Source organism: Amphiura filiformis, chromosome 15 (genome assembly GCF_039555335.1).
Source record: "Amphiura filiformis chromosome 15, Afil_fr2py, whole genome shotgun sequence".
Taxonomy (NCBI): domain Eukaryota; kingdom Metazoa; phylum Echinodermata; class Ophiuroidea; order Amphilepidida; family Amphiuridae; genus Amphiura; species Amphiura filiformis.
In genome coordinates this window covers 2,827,690-2,852,079 of record NC_092642.1, presented here as the reverse complement: position 1 = coordinate 2,852,079, position 24,390 = coordinate 2,827,690, and the positions used below count along the sequence as shown (strand labels likewise).

General features: G+C 37.0%; 1 protein-coding gene across 1 annotated transcript in view; it reads left to right on the top strand.

The window, feature by feature from the left end:
• LOC140171148 (uncharacterized) overlaps nt 1–22,991 on the top strand; it is a 62,711-nt gene extending 39,720 nt beyond the window's left edge. The window contains 5 exon segments of the mRNA XM_072194334.1: nt 135–254; nt 1,934–2,102; nt 12,103–12,581; nt 18,174–18,235; nt 20,344–22,991. Of these exon segments, the coding sequence (XP_072050435.1) occupies nt 135–254; nt 1,934–2,102; nt 12,103–12,581; nt 18,174–18,235; nt 20,344–20,766 (1,253 nt within the window). The 3' untranslated portion in view covers nt 20,767–22,991.
• Nucleotides 22,992–24,390: the final 1,399 nt, after the last annotated feature.

Here is a 24,390-nt window from a genome sequence, read left to right as displayed (position 1 = left end):
TTAAAGTGTCTGACATCTTTCAAGCCATAATATATGATCTCATCATAATAGACCACAAATTTGCTCTGACACAACCTCATTCCATTTGTGATATCCGTATAATTGTGATATAAATTTAATCGTATTTTGTGTAGAAGTGGAGGCGTTGTGTGTGGCAGTCACCATAGATGTGGAGGAGATGTTAGACAAGTGTCATCAACAGGAAGCTGAAGGTGATCTAGCCATGGCACTGGCTCTCTGTACTTCAGCAGTTAGTAAGTATTACTATCAGAATCAGGGCAGGATTAACCTTAATCAGGGCCTTGAGCCAGGCTACAATTTAGGGCCCCTGGCTATAGCCCACCCTACCAATTCTTTTTAATTTAATTCTCATTCCAGTAGTACCAGTGCTGCACTAAATTATCCCACTTTACTTTTTTTTTCTCTGCTATATGGTATGTAATGATCCATGTGCAAGCTATTCTCCAAAAGGACTATTTATAACCAGGCCCATACCCAGTATTTATATTTTGGGTGGTGGACATCCAAAACCAAAAAGCAGACCTTGTTCTGGAATGAATAAAATAAGTTTGCATAAAAAAGTGGTACATGTACTTTTATAATATTTTCACTCATAAGGTCCGTATGCACAAAAGAGGTCTCAAAGATATTTTTATCTAGTTTTTAAAAATTAATTTAAAAAAAAGATTTGGGCCAACAATTATTTTGCTACGTTGAACGAAAAAATTTGGGCCAAAAAAAAAAAGTTTTTTCAGATTTTCTCCAAATTTGACCTCACAGATGAATTCATCAACTTATTGCCATTCTAAAAATGTACACTTTTATATTCTTTAGACCAATAATTTAGCATTTATGAGGCCCAAAAGTTTCCATAATTCCAGGGTTTAAGATCACCCTTAACATCACACTGATCTGAGCAATTAGGCAAATAATTATATTGTACAGAAAATCTGTGACTATTCCTTTAAGTGCATGTTGCGAGGATGACGTAAGTAGGCTGGGTTAGAAATGATTTGTCTGTGGTATTGTGACAGTGAAGAGAGACTGGAATATTTTTGTATTTTCCTCTTGAAGTCAAGGGAAGTTGTCTGCGTGTTAAGGTTATTACTTTCATCACAAAGTAGACAGTTAATGAAATAGTAAACCTTCAATATATTTATTGTAAAATATCTATTCCAGAAGACCTTTTTAAGTTCTGTGGAACACTTTCCCTGGTGAATGTTTTTATGCTTCACAAAGTTTTTAAAACAACACATGTCAAAGTGAAAAAACCGCCGCTAGCCGAGAACCGAAAAATTCTAGTGTTCACTTGATATACACTATGACTATGAGGTATAAATATGAGAATTAGTGCCATCCCAACAGATAAAAATAAATATATGCTTGTGATTTAACGTACACTGAACCTTAACCTACATGTACCACTGAAATACATCCAGGGGCACATCAGAATCATTTTGCTTTAACAAGGGTGCAGCCATAGTGCAGCTCCTTTCAGCACTTGGATTGTAGTTATCCTGCAACAGCTGGTGGGATGAGACAAGTGAGGGTAAAGCATCTTGCACAAGTACACAACACATTGGTGATGAATTCGAACCCACAACCTCGAGCATGAGTTGAAGCCTTTCCTGCTGCACCACTATGACTTAAATCCTTAATGAGGATTAGGGTCATCATATTTTAGGGTTGGAGTTATGTTAAAAGGTTAGATAAGGCTTAAGATAAGAGATTATGATTAGGGTTGGGGTTATGGTTTGCACAACTTTGCGATGATAAGCACTGTTCTAAGGTTGCTCCAAATGTGTCTGCCAAAAATGTACCAAGTCTACTTAACATTAACATCAGTAATCTGTTGTGACCATATTTTCACTTTGACTTGTGAATTAGTGGAGTGTTAATATTCACATAAATATTTTATTCTTTTATCTCCTAGCCAAATTAAAGAGCACCCTACAATTGAATGGAATCAGTGACAGCACTAGGCATTTTCTACAGACTAAATATAGTACCAGTGTGGTGAAATCAAGAAGTCTGCACCGGAGACTACAGATCGTACGCAGTGGAAAGAGAATGGATAGCTTAGATGACTCAGTCAATGACAGGTACGGAGACTAATTGCATATTAAAGGTATCGCACTGATCCACATGGCCAGAACATTATCAAAATCATCAGACATTTTGTTTTTTCTTTCATAAGTGGATGAAAATTGCCTTTGCATTTGTGGACAGTTTATGATTAGCTTATGTGTATGCATGTATGCAATAAAGACAATCTTGTCAATTAAGTTGCATTAAAAATATATATGCGACATGATCTGGTCCATGGGGGCCAAAGGCGGCAAATTTGAAACTGAGATAAAGGTAAAAATATGCAGTAAAAAATTATGAAATACATAAGAAAGTAGACATCAAAAAACTTCATAACTTTAGAACCAAGTATGCTAGACCTTTGGTGTTTTTAGTAAATGATAGCCTATTTTATGTATATTGTAATAATTACAGTAACTCAATTTTCAAAAATGCCTCCTTTGGCCCCCATGGACCAGATCATATCACATATAAACTTTTATATGTACTCAAGCAAGACAGACATATTCTGCTATAATGGGCTATTCTATTTGACATCTACACCCCAGAGGAGGCTTAAAGGCATTCCTACAATGCACTATGATTGGGAAAGTTCATCAATATAACCTAATTTTAAAGGCAAAGTCCCCATTGCCACACACACAAAATGGTAATTTTAAAACTGCAGCCAACGAGCTAATAGTTGAGACTTATGACTGATATTTGATTTCCTTACAGGAAACATTCATATTGTCCCACTGCATTAATTTTATTCATAAGTCTCGATGTTTTGAATGTTAAATAATAGGATGAAAACACCAGATATTTGCACACAATCCCAATGCAAGGTATGATCAACTGTACCACATGTGTACAAAAGCCAGACATACAAGGTCAGAAACCCCATTGGGTTGTGGGAATGCCTTTAAACATCCTCTGGTGTTTCTTCATGGGTACTGGTGTGTAATTTACCGGCAGGTACCTCCATCTTGCAAAAAATCTAAATCCCAATAATCCCATCATGCAGTAGGGGTTTGCACATATTCTGCAAATTGTAAAGACTGCATGCACTTGAAGATCTGATTGTGATGATTCACCATGGCAGCAAAATTACAGCGCTTTGAATCCTTCAAGATCTAGTTGGAAAAAGGTGCTATATAAATCCGAAATTTGTTTATTATTTATTAGATCACCTGGATCAATTTGCATTGTGGGATATGGTGTAATCAATCCCATGTCTAGCTGCTAATCTGCCCTTACAAAAGTAATACTACTGGATTATATTAACTCTGGTCTCTTGGAATTGGAGTTTGTAACTAGAGACCACCTCATTGGTGCCATTTAACTTTTTCAGGGGGCTATAATAATGCTTGGCATCTGTGTGTGTGCCCATCTGTGGGTGTGCGAATGTGTTTGAAACTTGACATTTCAGCCATGGATGTTATTGCAACCGGGGACAGTCCCAATTTAGCTATGATGTATAATTGACTGCAAACAGCCTAACAATGCATTTTAGAGTGTGTCTCCTATAAATTTGTTGATTTAAAAATCAGTTCCTGGTTGATAGGTTAAAATTCAAACAAAATGTATAAAACAGGGTCAATGTCTCCAGTTAGGCACATAAAACCAGAAAAAACACAACCTCATTTGTCGGTAAACACATGGGTGTGTGGGGTTGTATGTGTGTGCCTACCTTGTCAACACAATATCTCTCGATCTAAGCCAGTATGGGAGTCTATCTTTACAGCATAGATGTATTTTACTTAGGCAGTGGTTGAGTTCAGAGGTGGGTCATGAGTCAAATAGGGTTAAATTGTTATAATCTTGTCAAAATGATATCCCCTTGATCTTGGCAATTATGGGTGCCCATCTTCACAGCATAGATGCATCTCAAGTATGCAGTGCTTGTGTTCGGTCATGGTGGTGGGACATGGGTCATAGTTCAAATGGAGTCAAATAGGGTTAAATTGCTATAAACCTTGTCAATGCTACGGCAGGAGGCCTAGTGGTTTAAAAACCACCTATTTTCATCACAGTCCTTCCTGTGATCTCAAGTTCATTTTTCCCCTTTATTTGCCCAGACGGGCTGTAATCAAGTGCTGAAAGTGAACGGAAGCTAATCAAGGCTACACTTGCTAGAAGAGAAGAATGGCACATGTTTACCCTTTTCACACACACACAGGGTAAACAAGTGACGTTCTGATTGGCTGATTGAATCACGTCTTGAGGAGCTGTGAAATATCGACACCTTGTTTGCTAAAAATTGCTAACCAAGCCACATAGATTTTGACATGATGCAGTTCTTTGAAGGTGATAAACAATTAAACATGGTGTGTGCGTTGATTACTTGAAGAGAGTACCGTGTTAGATCTGCCAGCTATTGAAGTCAATCTGTTTTTATAGCTGTGATGTAAATAGTACAAGATGTTTGTTTGTGAAATCTTTATTGAACTAATTCAGGCACACGTTGCTTTCCGAAACATGCCCTCCAATAATACAATTAAAAACTAATTCACAAAATATGTTCAACAATATAAAATATAATATACTTATAATATAATATAATGTATTATATTAAAACAATATAATAATATAAATAGAAGCCTACGGAGCTATAATATTATTAAAATATTTAAAGTGAAATACCTGTTTAATATAATATATATTCAAAGTCAAATAACAAAATGAATTGGAGCTGCATGCATTGATAAATAGTATACCACAACACATTAATAATAAATAGTATTATAATTATAATGTTAACTTAATTATGAAAGTTGGTTGCATCTTGTTAAATTGATGAATTGATATTATAAACATCACATTAATAGAGAAAGATTATTTTGTAAGGCGACATAAAAACAACAACAACAGGTGGACAAACATTTCAAGTAGGGTTAGTCGGCTATTGCATTTAATATCCATACATATTCCACACAGGGAGTGTGATCGAATTTCAAATGGGGTTACCTGAATTGGTGACACCATTTGAAATCCACACCCCCTGTTTGGAAGATAAAGATCATGATTCCATAGGGGGTGTATGGATTTCAACTGGAATAACTCAATCCATACACCCCTATGGAAGACATGACCTTGATCTTCCACACAGGGAGTGTGAATATCAAATGGGTTACCTGAATGGGTGACACCATATGAAATCTACACTCCCTGTGTGGGAGATTAAGATCATGTCTTCCATTGGGGTGTATGGATTTTCTGGAGTAGAGGATTGGAGGGTTTGCAATTTCTTACACTTTGACATATAATTTTTGAGGACAAGGCCTTATTTAGTGAACTATTGCATGAGATACCCCTATATTTGAAGCACAAATTTTATGAAAAACAAAACACACAGTTTGTTTTTACTACAGGCCTAAAAGTGAATGGAAAATGATATAATAGCACCCTCAATGACAACTCTCTCACATGTAAACTCTGATGTAAACGCCTATTATACAAAAGTGCACACGTATTAAAAACAAGCGTTTTGGGGTTTTTCATCAAAATTGCATATTGTATTTTTTCAAACATAGGAGTGTGGCATGCAAGGGGCTAGTCCATTTAAAATCTGCACTACCCCTGTTGAAGATGTTAGAAATACCTTCCACAGGGAGAGTATGAATTTCAAATGAAATAAAGTCATATGACAGCTCCATTTGAATTTCATATACCATGAAAGAAAGAATCAACCTGAATCTTCCACAGAGGGACGGTGAGTTTCAAATAGAATTGGTTAATGGCTAATTCCATTTGAAATTCATACTCCCCTGTAGATATTTCCAAAATCTTTCACAGGTGGATTGTGAATTTTAAATGGGATAGCCCAATAGTTCAAGACCTTGTTCTAAATGATATGATAAAATATGTGCTTTGAATTATAAAATGTCTACTTAAAACAAAGACGTCCTTGGTGTTTATATCCATCAAACTATTCAAATTTGCTCTCCTGTGACAGGACTTTGAATAGATGGACTTAACCTCAAGTATTTCTCACTTTGATTTCAACTTTGCCTACAAGTAGTAGTTTTTTGGGGGTCTTGTTTTTAATTTCTTTGACCACCAATTTCCCTCATTGGGATGTTCTCTTCTTGACCTCTGTGTTTACAACATGGGCATTTCTCTTTGTTAAATAAAAGCCCTGCAAAGGTATACAATAATGGATTGATGGTAGAATTGATTGGCAGCACAAATGTTGCTATCCAAGCATAAGCTGTAGGACTAACTTCAACTGCACCAGCCTGGACAAGAATTGATATAATCCCAATTGGTATCCAGCAACAAAGGTCTGTGAGGACAAGAAGAGACATTTTCATAGCCATGCGTACTTCTTCATTTGATTGACGAGAACGTCCGCAATCTCTGCTAGTTTTTCTAGCAGTGATGAATATGTTAATGTAACAGAAGGCAACTACTAAGAAACAGATAAAGTTGAGACCAGTAAACATAGCAGTAGATAGATACATGGTCAATTCACTAGAATCAAGGGTGTTCTTTGTTTTGTGGTATTGATTAATAACTACTATATTAGATGTGATATCGATATTATCCTCATTGGCAACAAAGCTTTCATTATAAACCTTGAGTTTTGAAATTGGGAGGCCAACACAAACCTCTGAATTTCTGTAAACATCAGAATCTATGCCTGATAATACAAATGAGGCAATGCTGAAGCTGACTGCAACCAGCCAGAGCATGCCTACTAGTGTACGTGATAATGTTGTACCCAAGCGTCGACCACCGAATGGGTACTTAATGCCCAGAAACCTATCTATGCTTATAAGTGTTATAAAGAAAGCTGATGCCTCACTGGATAGTACAGATAAGGCCCCAGCAAATCTACAAAGCACACTTCTTCGCCAGGTTTCAGAATTAGATGGGAAAAAATCTGCATAATACCCATCAACTGAAAGCAAAATGATAAGGTATATGCACATAGTAAAATCAGATATGGAGAGGTTTGTGATGAGAAGAAACTGGACCTTGTTACTTTCCCCCCTGTACCTAAATCGGGTGTAAAGGGCATACATATTTCCAAAGATGCCAAATATGCTCATAAACCACATGATAATTCGAAGGAAGTCAAATGTCAACATGCGTTCACATGTTAGGAATGGAGAGGGTGTCTCATCACTTTCACACTGGACAGATGATGTATAACAACATATTGCAGCTGTGGTGACAAACATGACTGTTTCATTATTCAAACCTGAAAATACTTCACTGTGTATCCACTGCAGTGGGTTAGCTTTGATGTCTACTGTTCTTAAAGAGACACACTTGGACAGTATTGGAATTTGATCCAAATTGTTATGAGACAGGTTTAAGATCTGCAAGTGAATAAGATTATCAAAAATGTTTTGGGGAAGATAACGAAGCTGGTTTTGTTCAAGTCTCAGGAATATGAGACTGGTATGGTTTTGAAATGTGCTAGAATGGAGAAAGCGTAGCTTGTTATTGTTTAACCATAGATGTTGTAGGCTCCTTATTGATCCAAAAGTGTTGAGCATTAGCCCGCTTAATAAATTGTGATCCAAGGATAATATCTTCAGACTATCCAGTCCTTCAAACACACCAGTCTGTATCTCTTGCAATGCATTGTAAGACAGGGATAAACCCCACAGATTTGCCAGTCCTTCAAATACACCAGGTTGTATCTCTTGTAATCCATTGTTATACAGTTGTAACAGCTCCAGATTTGCTAGTCCTTTAAACACACCAGGCTGTATTTCTTGCAATGAATTGTTGTACAGGGTTAATTCCACCAGACTTGCCAATTCTTCAAATACACCAGGCTGTATCTCTTGCAATGCATTGTTATACAGTTGTAACAACTCCAGATTTGCTAGTCCTTTAAACACACCAGGGTGTATTTCTTGCAATGAATTGTTGTGCAGGGTTAATTCCACCAGACTTACCAATTCTTCAAATACACCAGGCTGTATCTCTTGCAATGCATTGTTATACAGTTGTAAAAACTCCAGATTTGCTAGTCCTTTAAACACACCAGGGTGTATTTCTTGCAATGCATTGTTATACAGGGTTAATTCCACCAGACTTACCAATTCTTCAAACACACCAGGCTCTATCTCTTGCAATGCATTGTTAGACAGTAATAAACTCTCCAGAGTTGCCAGTCCTTCAAACGCACCAGGTTGTATATCTTGCAATGCATTGTTAGACAGGGATAACCCCTCCAGACTTGCCAGTCCTTTAAACACACCAGGCTGTATCTCTTGCAATGCATTGTTAGACAGTTCTAACGTCTCCAGATTTGCCAGTCCTTCAAACACACCAGGCTGTATATCTTGCAATGCATTGTTATGCAGGTATAACTCCTCCAGATTTGCCAGTCCTTCAAACGCACCAGGCTGTATATCTTGCAAAGCATTGTTATACAGGAATAACCCCTCCAGACTTGGCAGTCCTTTAAACACACCAGGCTGTATTTCTTGCAATGCATTGTTATACAGTAATAACCTCTCCAGATTTGCCAGTCCTTCAAACGCACCAAGTTTTATCTCTTGCAATGCATTGTAATACAGGTGTAACCACTTCAGATCTGCCAGTCCTTTAAACACACCAGGTTGTATATCTTGCAATGCATTGTTAGACAGGGATAACTCCTCCAGACTTGGCAGTCCTTTAAACACACCAGGCTGTATCTCTTGCAATGCATTGCAGCTATCCACGATTAACCTCTCCAGATTTGTTAGTCCTGCAAATACACCAGGCTGTATTTCACTTAATGCAATACCACTCAGTTCCAGATCTCTTAAGGAGCTCCCAAACATTTCAAATGCCATAGGTTTTATGCTGTGCAAAGTAATACCATGCAAGTTAAAATAATACAAATCATCAAATGGATACAAAACTTGAGTCATAGACACATTTCCACCAGAGCAATTACTGGTTATGGTGGTGATGTCATCTAAGGTACAGGTACAATTAGATGGGCAATGCACCTGACAGGTGACCCACCAGTCTTCTTTACAAGTCATTATCTCATCATTGTCTTGTCCACTTACAGTTAGAAGTTCACTACACACAAATAAAAGCAAGTAAAACATCAATTCTACCCCCATGTGCTTAGCCATAGCGATGTTGTCAGCTCCGTTGCATATCCGAAAATGATCAGTTTGTCCCGAGTGCTAATTTTGCATAGATATAGGTGTAATATGTGAGTGCATCAAACCTGTACTTGATTGGTTGTACAACAATGCCTGTAATGAATGGACTATTGTAGTTGAAATCCATACACCCCCTATGTAAAACATGACCTTAATCTCCCACACAGGGGGTGTAGATTTCAAATGGAATCACCCATTTAGGTAACCCCATTTGAAATTCACACTCCCTGTGTGGGAGATTAAGGTCATGTCTTCCATAGGGGGTACATATATTTCAAATGGAACAGCCAATTTGGATAGTGATCACCAGTGTAGGTGACCAGCCTGGGCTTGTTATTATATTGTTTGCAAACCTTATGGGTGGGGCCTACCAGTTGATCATTGCTTGTCTGAACCTATCAGTACATTGCTGCTTTAAAAGACACTGTGTTATTCATGATTGGTATATTGGTGGGCTTATTATTATATTATTTACAAGCCTTGTGGGGCGGGCCTACCAGTTGATAGCCTGCCTGAACCTATCAGTGCATTGCTGCTTTAAAAGACACTTTGTATTATTCATGATTGGTATAGTTGTGATGATACCCAGTGACTCTTCTATAAACTCTTGTGACTTTATAATTGCACAATATTTGTGATAATGTCATATTTACTGGCATAAATGCCAATAAACAAGTCAATAAAAAACATTGTTCATTTTGATTCATTGAAATTTTCAAATAATGGAAAAAGTGTGAAAATAAGACTGATAGGCTGACATTGTGATGTCTGAATATAAATATGCATTACTATCAAAAGATACTATGTGTTATTAAAATATGGGCATGTTAGCCTAGCGGTGTAGGCTCTGACTTGTAATTAAAAGATTGTGGGTTCCAACCCTGGTGGTAGTGCTATCCTGTTGTGCCCTTAGACAAGGCTAAAACCTCTATTGTCATTCCCCAACTAGCTGTATAAGTGGGTACAGCCATCCGTAATGTGCCCTTAGACAAGGCTCTTAACCTGTATTGTCTCTCTCTGCCTATGTGTATAAATGGGTGCCGGTTTATGCTGGAATGGTAAAACAGACTTACTGTGCAGGAGGAGTGGCGCTCCTCTCCCACAACAACATTATTCATTTAGTCATCTGGCCCAAGTCACTTGGAAAGATGGGCAATCTGGGCATGAACATTTAACTACATGTATTATAAAATAATGAGTGTCATTCAAATGAAACAAATATCAATAGTACTATATTTTTGTGTGAGAAAAATGTATGAACACAGGTACAAATATCCATTCTGTGCAGACCGAAGACTATGTGCCGATGAGGCTGCCATTGGGCTATTCCAGTTCAAATCCAATCCCAATTGAAATTCTCACCCCTTGTGTGGAAGATTAAGATCAAGGGGTGTATGGACTTCAACTGGAATACCCCAATCACAACATCACTCCATATGCCAGGGTGTTCTCAGTTTTCAAACTACCCTGGTGTTTGAGATTGTTTTTCTGATGGTAACAAAATACAGCTATAAATCAAGGATTTTGAAGCGTTTGTTATTCAAATTTCCCAACCAGTGTAAGTTGAGTGCGTATATGTTTTGATAATATAAATAATTATTGCTAATATAAACAATTTGATAATATAAACAATTTACATGTTTATTAAACATGCTCAGCTATAAATCAGGGATTTTGAAGCGTTTTGTTATTCAATATTTCCAAAGCGGTTTAATCGATTGAGTACCTGTTATGGTTGCATAGAAATTAAAAGTAACTGAAATTTTATATATGAGATACAATGGACTAAAATGTCCATCTTGTCACATAAAGGGTTCACAAGCTCCCCCAAGACGTATCATAACTCAAAAACTCAAATATTTGGTAGCATATATTGATTTACACATTTGCTCCATTTTCCAATGTCACACATTGTTGCTATCAGCCACAGTGGTTTGTTACATAAAAAATGATGTAGTTTTAAAACTTGCTCTTTGGTCCTCTCTCACATTGCATACACGTATGCAGGTGTGGTTCGTATGAGAGTATGCCATCGAATGCGGTCAGCAGCAGCCCTGGTAGCCTCAGTGATGCTCAGGCCTGTGATAATTTTGATGTCGTCAAGCAAGCTTGCTGCAGGTCTGCCTCTCTTGCGTTTTCCCTCAACCATTCCTTGAACAATTGTTTTCTGAAGGCAGTGATGTCTGGTGATGTGGCCAAAGTATGATATCAACACTTAAAAAGAATGCAGAATATATTAAATATAAGAATGTTATGTGTCTTCCTGTACTCTCCCCATCTTTTTTACATGTTGTGATAAAATTTGGTGGAAAGGATGGATAAAGGTTTAAATTTAATGGTATGCATTGGGATTGAGGTTTAACCTTAAGACTGATCTAAGGTGGTATGAAGGAAATGGACAGTGAACATACCCCTTTTGAAGCAATTTGAATCTGAAGTGGTTTAAGAAGTAGTAAATCTTTATTTATTCAGGGTTACTCAGTTCAGTAATACAATACTGGTCTCCCATGAGACCCTGATTAAAATCATACAAAATATAAACATTTAACATAATAAACTGGCCTCAAAAAGAAACTTATAATTTTTCATCTTAAAATCCTCTCCATAAAAATGAATAAAAATTGCACAAAGGATTACTTCAATACTCTACTCTAAACACATGTCAGTAACCAAGCAGTTGTCCAACTGACACAACAGCAAAATGCACTGACATGGAACACCTTCCTGGACCTAAATTCACATCCCAACAGATTTCTTTTCGAAGCTAATTTTCCCATCTTTTGTCAAGTTTATCCCAATTAAGGGATGCCATTAAAACATTAATTGGGGTTCTGATATCAGCAGATAATAGTAACGAGCAAGTTTATTCTTAAGTCTGTATTATATTTATTTTATTTCTACACAGGCATAACCCAGAGCAGCCATCATCTCCAATACAGCCAATTAGACCAGCTAGTACTCAACCATCACTATTCCGCAGTACATCGTCGTCGTCGTCATCATCAATGATAGGCGTCAGATCTCAGCATCCCTCAACTGATCTGACCTCAGGGGTCAGCCATGGACTAAACACCAGGGTAAATCATCCTGGTTTTGTACCAAATGGCCACACTCAAGCAAGAGGTGGAACCCAAGGGGTGTATAACCCTCAACATGCAACCGATCCAAGAACTGGTTTATTCAGACCTCACAGTGCACAGTTGCCTAGGAAACAGTATGATTTCAATACCCAACAACAGCAGCATGCGAGGCAAGGGTCAATTGGGTATGGGGCAGATAGGTACAGGAGAAGTTCAGAGTCTGGGCAAGAGATGGTTGCAGATTCAGCGTCAATGTGGAGGCCTGGTGCTGCTAATACAAGCAGGAATCCACCTCGACGATCAGGTAAGAATCAAATCTATGGTTGTCCATATTAATATACCTTTTTGTATATTCGGAAAGACTCTGCAAATTTAATTCAGAATGTGTCATCAAACCATTGCGCATTGGGCTATCCCAGTTGAAATCTATACACACCCTATGAGAGACATGACCTTAATCTCCCACACAGGGAGATGAATTCAAATAGAGTTACCTAAATGGGTGACTTGATTTGAGATCTACACTCCTTGTGAGGGAGATTAAGGTCATGTCTAACAAAATCCGCTCGTAATCGGTGGACCTTATAACATTGGGTATTAATATCAATATATTTATTTCGAGAATTGTCTTGTGACATGTCACTAGAAGCATCACAAATGATTAATTCAAGTCCTATACTGTGCCTACTAAATTTAACACACAATATAGACCAGACGTGTCAACTATATCATTCTTAAAGTGAGTCTACTTTTTGGCGTAGTGATAAAAGCCTAACGATTCCCGCCGATTACGAGCTGGTCAAAGTATAGGGGGTGTAATTTCAGCAGGAATAGCCCATTAGCGACACTACAGGGCATGCTCACAGCAGGCGTAGCGGTGTTGTGCCCATGTTATATATAACTTACTTGAACATGTGCACTGGGATGCATGATGATGTATTTTTGGTTAAATTTCCAAAGGCTTCCAGGAATTATGGAAATGGTCCATTGGTTTAAAAAATTATTTTGCAAGGTATTCTGGGATATATTTGGTTCATCCTGTCATGCTGCACATTCACATCAAGTAGTGGATAGTCAAAAAAAAGTTTTTCAAATCCAATACAGAAAGTGGGCTCCCCCTTCCTTTTTGTTAATTTCTTTTTCCCCAACCTCAGTGAAAATGAGTTTGAGATGCTCGGAACTTTCAAAATTTAAATTCTTCTACACAAAATGCAAATTAAGTTTAATACGTCATACAACATGCATAAAATGAACAAATGCTCTGATTTTGATCAAAATGGTCTCAAATTGTTCCGCTTGGAACAACATTTTAAACATTGAATAGTTTGTCATATCTTCATTACCTTTTTTGCCCTGTTACCCAGAATGGGAAGAAAAACAAGAAATAAGAAAACAATTTCACCTAAGGCTGAACAGTGCATATTGCAAAGTTAATTAATTATAAAGCTCGTGCCATTTTGAGGGACACAGGATAAAGTATCATATTATGTTAACACTGACACCAATTTCAAAACAGAGATTGTAATCAACCCTGCTATAATGATAACATTATACAGGTCATAAATCTCTTGTCTATTTTGTTGATCAACATCGTTGTCCATTAAGGTATAATTGGTTATAAGTTGGGAGGCTGTGTATACAATTTGATGGTTTATATTTCAGTCATTGACTTGTGGACCCCGGATCCAGCCTGTCATAGACAAGGCCTAACAATTTGTGGAGAAAAAATTGCAAATTGTGCAGAAAAAAATTGTAAATTGTGCAGACAAAATAGCAAAATTTGAATAAACATTATACCCCAATTTAGACATTGGTTTACATTATACCTATTGTCAAGGCTGTCCTTCCCTTTTTGGTGAGCACAATTGGAGAAAGTAAGTAGTAAAACCACCTATTTTGCTGAAACTTGGCTGAAATACGAATTTTGCGGGGGAAATTGAATTGCAAAGATAAATCAAATTAGGTGGAGAACATGAATTTGCGAAAATGGTTGGGCCCTGGTAACAAGCAGGCATGCCGCATTGGAAAGTTAGTACTTTCATTAGTTGAACTTTTTATCAAAGTTGCTGATGTTAGAATTAAAGGAATATACAGGAATTTAAAGGGGCTAACCAGTTTGGTTTAGGATATGGATTTTGTTCAAACTGACATATAATGTGAAATATTGTCCCTTTTTATGCATCAATATAAAATTAAACATTTTCAGCATATTGCAACTAATTAGCAAGCTAGTTCAGTGATTCATGTCAATATATAGTAGGGTCAGCATATGAGTTCCTGTTCCTGGCACTGGTTGACACAACACATTTCAAGCATAGTAGGGTCAGCATATCGTCAGCCTGATATGCTAATTGCCTAGGTCATTTTTTGTAATTTTGAGAACAAAGTACATAATATGGTTCAAACATGCATTCAAACATATTTATTCACCAATCTTTGCGCAAGAACAAATGATAATGATACAAATGAAAGGGAAAAATCCGAAATAATTAAGGTGATTACGTAACTGATGCATGCTTGAACCACATTTTGTTCTTTGTTCTTAAAATGACAAAAAATGACTTAAGCAATTAGCGTAGCAGGCTGACGATATGATTTCATGTTCCTGACCCTGGTTGACACAACACATTACAAGCATGAGTCTAGACTCTTTGGTAGTCACCTTGCCTGTGTGGGGTGGGTGTGTGTGTGTGGGGGGAGTTATATGTCACATTTAACTTGTTAGTCTAATCATGATAAAGTTTGTTGACATGTAATTGACTAATTTATTACTACAGGATTATTGATGTCATCAATATAACAATTATACAAGAATAGCTCCAAATCATTCACATACTTATAATAATTAAACTATTAAACTGAACACTACTTTTTGCTATCAGAAGTTAAAGAAGAAATGAAAAAGGAGAGAAAATGAACAAAGAAAATTACTTGATTCCCCCAGTATTTGAACCTTAGACTCATCATGTGGCAAGCACATGATCACCGACAGAGAACAACAGGGGTTTTCTTGGCCTGTCCAGTGATTCCCTGAGCATATAGCACTTAGTGTGATTGTGACATGGCATCATATGGGATTCATGCATGCACAGTGATTATCCTCATGATATTTTGCGATGTTAGGGTTAATGAGTAGTTGTGTTAGCTCAATTGGTAAGGCATTAGTCTCCTGTTTATTCTCATGAAATAATTGAGCTAAATTATAATTCCCTTGGGCAAGGAGCTAATTGCTTAGTTGTCTTGATTACCTGTACGAGACCTCTGGGAGCTGATCCTGGCTGCAATGTTTTATTGTGGTTTGAATAATTGAATTCATATTTTGTAAATTAAGTTTGGTAGTTTTTAAATGTGTAAAGCGCATTGAGGAATCTGAGATTCACAATGTGCTATGTAAATGCTGTTTTATTATTATTATAAGGTGTGCGCATCTTGGCTGCAAGTCCCTGAATATTGCTAAATGGTTTATATGGTGTGTGTTAGGCTACAATTAGGGATTCAATCGTGTTTCACCGTTGTTCATCACCGATTAACAACGATGCGTCCGCGTCGTCTGAGTGGATTACTTCGCGAGGGCTGCTTTAGCTGCCCGAGCGAAGTAATCCACTCAGACGACGCGGACGCATCGTTGTTAATCGGTGATGAACAACGGTGAAACATGATTGAATCCCTTTCAACGACGAAAAGAAGCTAAAAATCGTATATTTCACGATTATTTTACGAGGAATGTCAGTTAATCATTGCCACTCAGCCTTACAAAAACTTCGATGATTTCTCTTTTGATATCAGCAATAAAACTACAGAATAAGACGGCAATGTTTAGCCGCTACCTGAAAAATACTGAATTCAACTTGTAAGCTGGCATACGCACAAAGGTTCCAGGCATGACGAATTTTACGCGCTCTTGCGTAACGCGTAGTCTCGCTTCGCGTTCACGTATACGCTTACAGTAAAAGTGTTGGTTCATCACGGATTAACAACGGTTGGCTCCTGTACAAAGGTATAGGAAGAGTTGTTGAATGGCCAGTGAATATCTGTAAAGGGTGCTGAAGCTTGTGGGTTTATGGTGGTGCATAGCGTAATATAAATCACTGCACTTTTTTTTAATGAAGTTGAGTTTAAAGGGGGATCCAGTTGACCAGGCAAACTTTCAAGGACAACCCAATTAAGTAGGCTTAAAATATAATCAAGTCAATGTTCACCTCTATACCACCAAACTTTGTACAGCTCCCAACTTAATGTGTTTTCCAGATATTTATAGCAGCCTTTAACTTCATTTCAATTGCTATCAGTGTTAAATAAATCACCATATAAAAATGAAGCATATGCATTCTTCTTCACCTATTGCAGAAGTCATGATCATAAAGATATCGTTATGAGTTTGGCAGAATGTCAAATAGTGACTTGTCTCTGTTAAATTCATTTGAATTAGAGGCTGGGGGTCAGACATTGCATCACTGCACCATTAACTAGCCCTCTATGCAGCCCGCTGTAGATTTCAGTGGTAAATAATTAATATGCTGCCATCTGGGGTCTATACTGTCTGATCACCTGTCCTCAAATTCAAGAAAATTCATTTGCCACTACAACAGAAAGATGAATCACTATTAGGCTATTTGCGAAACTCATAATGATATGATTGCAGTTATCACTTTAATCAATGCACTGAATGTGAGACTAACATATTTTGCTTGATCATGACATTTTAATATTATTTTAATGCATGGTTTGTTTGTTTTTGCCCAATTTTCTCTCCATTATCATGCATCCATTCACGGCAGAATCAAGGTAAATAAATGCACATGCTTGTACTCTCTCTTCTCTCTGTATCTGTATCTTTGTCTCTGTGTTTCTCTCTCATTATGGCTGTCTCTGCCTGTCTGGCTTTCTTTCTCTGTCTATGTCTCTCTCAGTATGTCTCTCTCTTGTCTATGGCTCTATTTGTCTCCATCTCTCTCTGTCATGGCCCTCTCTTGTCTCTCTCTCTCTCATTACGGCTCTCTTTGTCTCCATCTCATCTCACTATGGTTCTTTTTGTCTCTGGCTTTCTCTCTTTGGTATGGCTCTCTGTCTTTCTGTCTCCCTCTCCTTCTGTCTCCCCCCTCTCTGCCTTCTCTCACTTCCCCTTACTGTGTCTCTTATTGCCCTTTTGCCTTTATCTTCAGTCTATGTCTGTTGGTCTTGTTGCATGTCTCTCGCTTATTTCTCTCACATTTGTGTATCAATTTAGAATAAATATTATCTTTTTCTGTATAAAGAAGTATTGAAGTACCACTTAATTAGCATATAATTCATTTTCATTTGTCATGCAAGAGTACCATTAAATTATCACGCCAAGTCATGCTCTGTTCGAAAGGCAATTTTCCATGTCATTTTGAGGTGCTATGCAACGTACATTTGAGATACTGGTTTACGATGCACGGCATATTAAAGTACCTAATTATACCAATTATAAGTGACACAAGATATATTGGACTATTCCAAGTTAAATCTGGCATACCCCTGTGGAAAGTTTAAGAAAAGTCTTCAACAGAGGGAGTATGTTTTTCAAATGGAATTGGCTATGGTTAATTATTTTGAAACCTATTTTCCCCTGTATATGACTTTTTTCTATTTGAAACACATACTCCCTCTGTGGAATACTTATGGTAAATCTTCCACAGGGGTAGTGTGGATTTCAACTGGAATAGCACATTTTGTTGAATATCCCAAACTTGCATGGACCTCAAGTATACAACAAAAATCAGTTTCAAATTGTATTCCCAAAGATTGCTGACATGTGTGATATTCCTTGATTGATGTATGCATGGCATAACTAACTCTTAAACCCTATTTGTCTGTTTGCTGCCCTCGCTTGCTCACCTACCTACTACTGATTGTTGTGTAACCATGGTAACAGCTGTGGAAGCCTCGACTACAGTAACCCCTACAATCCGTCAGTTCCAGGAGGCACCTATGTCTGTAAGTAATTTGACCTGGTCAAACAAAATCAAGATAAAGTTATGAAATTTTGAATTTTGATAAGTTAAGGCACTGTGAAATGACAATTTCACATAGCTGTAGTTTTAAACAACTTACAGGTGTCAGAATAATACAGCACTATTTTTTCCTCACATATCAATTTTGAGCAGTTTTGGCACCAAGCTCCAATAAAAAAAAACACTTGAACTTTGCCCCCCCTCCCCTCCATCAACCAAAAAATCACAAAAAGTAATTTTTTGGGGCAATCCATTTTGGGCCAAAAATGGGAAATTTTCATATTTTGCTCCCCCCCCCCCTCAGATTGTCCTTCCCCCATAAAAACAATAACTGATGTTGCTACTGATTTTAATAGGGTTAAGATTTCTGAAATCATTCTGAGAAAATGGACCACCGGAGTAATTCCCATCAAAATATGCCATTAAAGTGACCTATAACTTGAAAACAACAACATTGACAATGTCCTTGGATCACAGCGAATAATGCAAATAATTTGATCAATTGGAATGCTGTGAAAGTGTCTTTTTTTTTTCATTTTTAATAGATACCAGCATGTGCATGAAAGAACTTTTTGCTGTGGCTACTTGCGTACAAATATGATTATGATTATGATTACTATTATTATTATTGATTAGTGCAGAGGTTCTCAATTGGCCATTACAGTTGAAATTCATACACCCCCTATGGAAGACATGACCTTAATCTTCCACATAGGAGGGAGAATTTCAAATGGAATTACCTGAATGAGTGACTCCTTTTGAAATTCTTACTCCCTGTATGGCAAATTTAGGACATGTCTTCCATAGGGGTATATATGGATTGCAACTGGAATAGCCCATTATTTGCTGGGGGTCATGGAGTACCAAATAGATGTCAAAGATTTGTGTTTGAGAGCCAATTATTTTTCAGAGCTGCTCAAGGGACGACCGTTATTGGTCCGTGGTTCGGATGTGGCCTGCATGCCACCTATTGAGAACCCCTGAATCAGTGTATTGATTTAGGGATTCAATCATGTCAAAGATTTGTGAGCCAAATACACCTTGTTATGCTATTTTTCAGAGCTGCTCAAGGGACAACCGTTATTGGTCCGTGGTTCGGATGTGGCCTGCATGCCACCTATTGAGAACCCCTGAATCAGTGTATTGATTTAGGGATTCAATCATGTTTCACCGTTGTTCATCACCAATTAACAACGATGCGTCCGCGTCGTCTGCATGGTTTACTTAAGCTGTCCTCGCGAAGTAAACCACAGATCGTATAATTCACATGATTATTTCCCCGATTATTTCATGAGGAATGTCAATTAATCATTGACAGTCAGCCTTACAAAAAGATCGGTGATTTCTGTTGATATCAGCAATAAAACTGAATAAAACGGCAATCTTTATCCGATACGTCCAAAATACTGAATTCAACTTGTAAGCGTGATACGCACACAGATTCCAGACATGACGGATGTGCGCTAGCGTTCGCGAATACGCTTACTGCAAAAGTGTGGATTCAGCACGGATTAACAACGGTTGGCTCCGGTACAAAAGTATAGGAAGAGTTGTTGAAATCATTGAGTATATTCTTATACATACCCAATGATCCTATTGCTTTCTATTCAAGCTAACAATCTTGTAATATATTTGAATATTAAATTTGAGCTTAAAAGTTGTGGATCTTCATTTTGTAGCTGATGGAGCAGACATAGTTTTTTAAGCGTTTAGTGATTTTTAAGCGCTAGCTTTGTGATGTAGGATGTGAATACACCATGTCCCCGGTTTAATGACAAAAAAGTTCTTATTCACTCTATCCGTTACTGTATTTGTATTGTGGGGCAGATGCAGTGGATGACAAGGATCTCACAGCCAGTTCCGATCAGGGTAACACCTGGCGCCTGGCGGTACATCGTACCCTGGGCATCATGAGAGAAAAACAGTATCAGATATTGAATGATTCACATAGGTTAAACCTGTCTTACATATATTGATTGGTTCATATCTAATGTACAATCAAATTTTGAAGAAATTTTCTATTTTGTATGATACTTTAAGTTAAAGACGAATTTGACATTTTATTTTTTTGTTTCTTCCATTCTCTCACAGGATCCCTTGTTATCAGACAAACATGGCGTTGACAGGCTAAAATCTACCAAAGAACCACTGGATGGGAATTTCCCCATCAAGCAGTCAGCTGATAGTTGCCCTATCCAGGTCATCCACTCCAAACCTACTAGCATCCATTCAAAGCAGTTTACAGAATCTCCCGCATCACCCGAGGTGTCAAATTCACAACACTGTGATGATGTGAAGAGCTCTTCTGCTACCATCCTTGCAAATGTTAAGCATGTCAACAAAGATGGCAAAGAAGCTGGAAAGAAAAACCTAGATGAGTTATGTACTGCAGCGCTAGAAGACTTTCAGCGCAGTTCTACCAGAAAGAAGATGGCATCTAATACAGGTACTGTTGTGACGTATGTCATCAAGCTGCAGGGTACTATGAAGTCTATTCCAGAAGCTGCAAAGTGAAAAAAACTATCATACCATGGACCTAATAAGCACCAAGGTGCTTACAGTCATTTAAATGGGACTTATCAGTATCAGAATTTTGGCGAGAATCCAAGAATCCATTCTCGCCAAGATCGTTGCAAACAGATTTGTGTGAATCAAAGTTGATTCTCGTAAATTTATATAATTTACACAGAAGTTGATTTGCAAGAATCAAATGATTCCCGTAAATTTATTCTGCAAGAATCAAGATTGATTCTCGCACTGTGAAATAAAATTCTGACCCTGCTTATTAAGTACTATCATGAGAATTTCAAATGAATGATCAGAGCATTCCCGCTACTCAACCAGATATCATGTCTACAGGAAGGTACTGGACGCAGCAAGGTTACTGGATGCAGTAGATGCAGGTAATTGTGTGCGCACTGTTCAATCATTTGAAATTCTCACTATAGTCCTGTCCTATCATATCACATAAGATGAGAATATAATGACATGATTCACACCACTCAAGTATCATGTTCCACCTAGGAATTGGTCCTCATTTAGTAACAAGTCTACTAATTATCACATAATTAACTCACAGATTATCGCTTTGTATCAACAAGTTTCTTACCGATATTATTCACAATTATTCACAATGGATCCCGGCAGAGCTTGGTGAAAGTTATATTATCACATCAGTCGTTGCCGATTGTTTTAAAAATGCAACTGATTAATTTAATTTGAAATGTGTGAAATGTATTCATAAGTTATTTTGATAGTATTCTAACAAGGTGATACACACCGACTCACCAGGGCCATCTTAAATGGACATGTTGCTTTATAACTATATGACCCATGATGGGTTTCTTTACTGCCTATGTAAACTTCTCTTGATAAAAGATAAGTAAAAAATATTATTACATGACAAAATTAAAAAGTAGTGCACACTGTATGAACAATAAATAGGCAAGTACTGGGAATCTGATTCCCTGTGTTACATGCATAAACCAAAGAGATGTGTAAAACCAAACCAATCAGCTGAACTTTTGTATTAAAATTTAGGTGATATTCACAAAAAACGGACTAACTTGAACTGAAATGGATGGCAAAATATTGGTCTCATGGATGGGACATTTTATTTGCTGATTATGATGTCATGAGCTATCTGTTTTTTTCTTTAAAAAACAAACAAAAACAAACCTGCTTGAGATTCTTAGAGACAAAATTCACTGCCTCTTGTTTGGGTAAATCAGTACCAAATCCATGACTGGAGGTTACTGTTGATGAAGGCGGATAATGAGGTGATTTACTTTTTATTCAAAAATTTTTATTCAAAAATTATTTCAATTTTTTTAATAAAATTTTTATGAAAATATTTACAATTTTTTTACAAAACGCATTCATATAGAGGCAATGTGATGGACACTTTGTATCAAAATTTGCACCAGCCGAGAACTGAAAAATTCTAGTTTTTACTTTGCCTCTGACATTTTTTATGAAACAAGTAAAATCCTTCACATTTCCAGTACTAAAGTTAGCGCCTTTTTATGAATACCAACCAATATTAAATAATATGTGGTTATTTATCATGCAAACTTATGTAGTTTGAACCAATCTCACCTGTGTTGAATACAACCAATATACCGTAAAACCCCGTCTACAAGCATATATAGTGTTTTTTATAAATCCTTAATTAATTCGAAGCAAGCGTTAATATACCAATACAATAGATCGGCCTTAAAATAATACTTGGTTGTATATGCTTGGATCCGTAATTTATTTGCTCAAACTCCATAATGGCGACTGGATTAATGTAGCTTTCATCAGAAGCACACTTTATGCTTGTAGACGGGGTTTTACGGTATTGTAAGATTTAAGACAGATTTCATTTCTATAGTTTTTTCCAACAATGATAAAATAGTGTTAGTGCTTACTGCCTGGGAGGTATGTTAATGAGTACAGTATTGAGAGTACAAGGCTGTGAATGTATCTTACAATAATGCTTTCAGGATTGGTAATTTAGTATGTGTTGGTATTTTGAGAAATGAGAACACTTAAACGGCCCATACACAATCAATATGATTGATCAATATTGGGGACCCCAGATGCAGGATTGAATACAAAATAATATTTCTCTTCAATATTATTGAAAAGATCTAATCTAGTTTGATTTTATTGACAGTTGGACAATAAAATCACTATTGATGTTCGTGTGTACAGTGCAAAATTGTAGATTTTGTATCCACTTTTGTATCTAGGGTCTTTGACAGCCCGTACGCAGGGGGGGTGCAGGGGGTGCGACCGCACCTCCCCAAATTTGCAAAAGTATACAAGAAGTCCCAAAATTTCAGAGTTTGCGCGCGTAGGGAGCCAAAAAATCTGGTTTTTTACGCTTTTTTTGGTCAAAAAAGGGCCAAATTTGGGGAAGAAAGTCCACTTTTCACAAAATTGCCCCCCCTTGGGAAAAAAGTCCACTTTTTCAAAATCAGCACCCCCCAAAAAAAAACCTCCGTACGGGCCTGGTCTTTGATATTGATCAATCAAATTGATCGTGTATGGGTCACATTAAGGACCGTTCAATATTAATGGTGGTGGAGTGGGAGTTTTGACATAAAATGTTCCCCCTCATGTCCCCTCAAAATTATCGGATCCCCTTTTTTCTAAAATTTAACACTCCCCCCTCATAGTTCATGTAAAAGAATTCAGATTTCCCCCTCTAGACCGCCCAAAATATTCAGATAGTCCCTTAAAACTGCCACTCCTCCGGTGTAAATATTGAACAGTCCCTCAGTAACTTCTATGTCATTTTCTTTTTACTAAAATAATCTACACACTTGAGCACACGGTTTCTATTGCTATGAGGTCAGATTCCCTTTCATGCTACGCTTGTTTTGTAGAACCATTTATAACAATTATTTAATATCTAAAATAAATTATTGAAACAGAATTATGGTACATTTTATTGTACATATTTTGGTTAATTCTAACATGTAAATATTAAGTTGAGGTACATTTATATGCTTTGTTCACAACACAATATACTTATAAATATAATAGTACAGGAGCAGCAACCTCAAAAAAATGACTTCGTTCATCCCCCACTACATACAAGGTTTGACACCATAGGTAGTAAGTATGGACCCTCTAGATCACTGCTAGGTAGGTAGTGGACTCAAATTGTGGTATCACTTTTTTTTTACAGGTCATTTTATGTTTGGACGTATAATCGCATAAAATCACAAAAAATAGGACAAAATTAAGGGGTAGGAGAGATATAAACTCCAAAAACTCAACTTTTACTCGTGATTTTGAATTCATTTTGGTATCAATATGTAGCTAAATGATTTTCCTAACTTTCTAGTATTATTTTTAAACAAAAACAGGTTTCATTTGAGCATATTTGGAAGTATATAGTCCATAAATGAGTGGTAATCTGATTTTTTAAAACCATATGTGTAAAGTTTGACATTGGCCTCAAATCTAACAACTATACCACTTTATATTTTCAAAATTAATTCAGTTTCCATTTTTAATTTTTTAATTTATATTTTAATGTTATATTTTGTTTTTAATGTTAAACATATCAAGGGAAACATTATTGTAACAGTTCCAATCATTATAATATGTATGAGTTCGTTGGGGTGTCTGTGGGACGAGGTG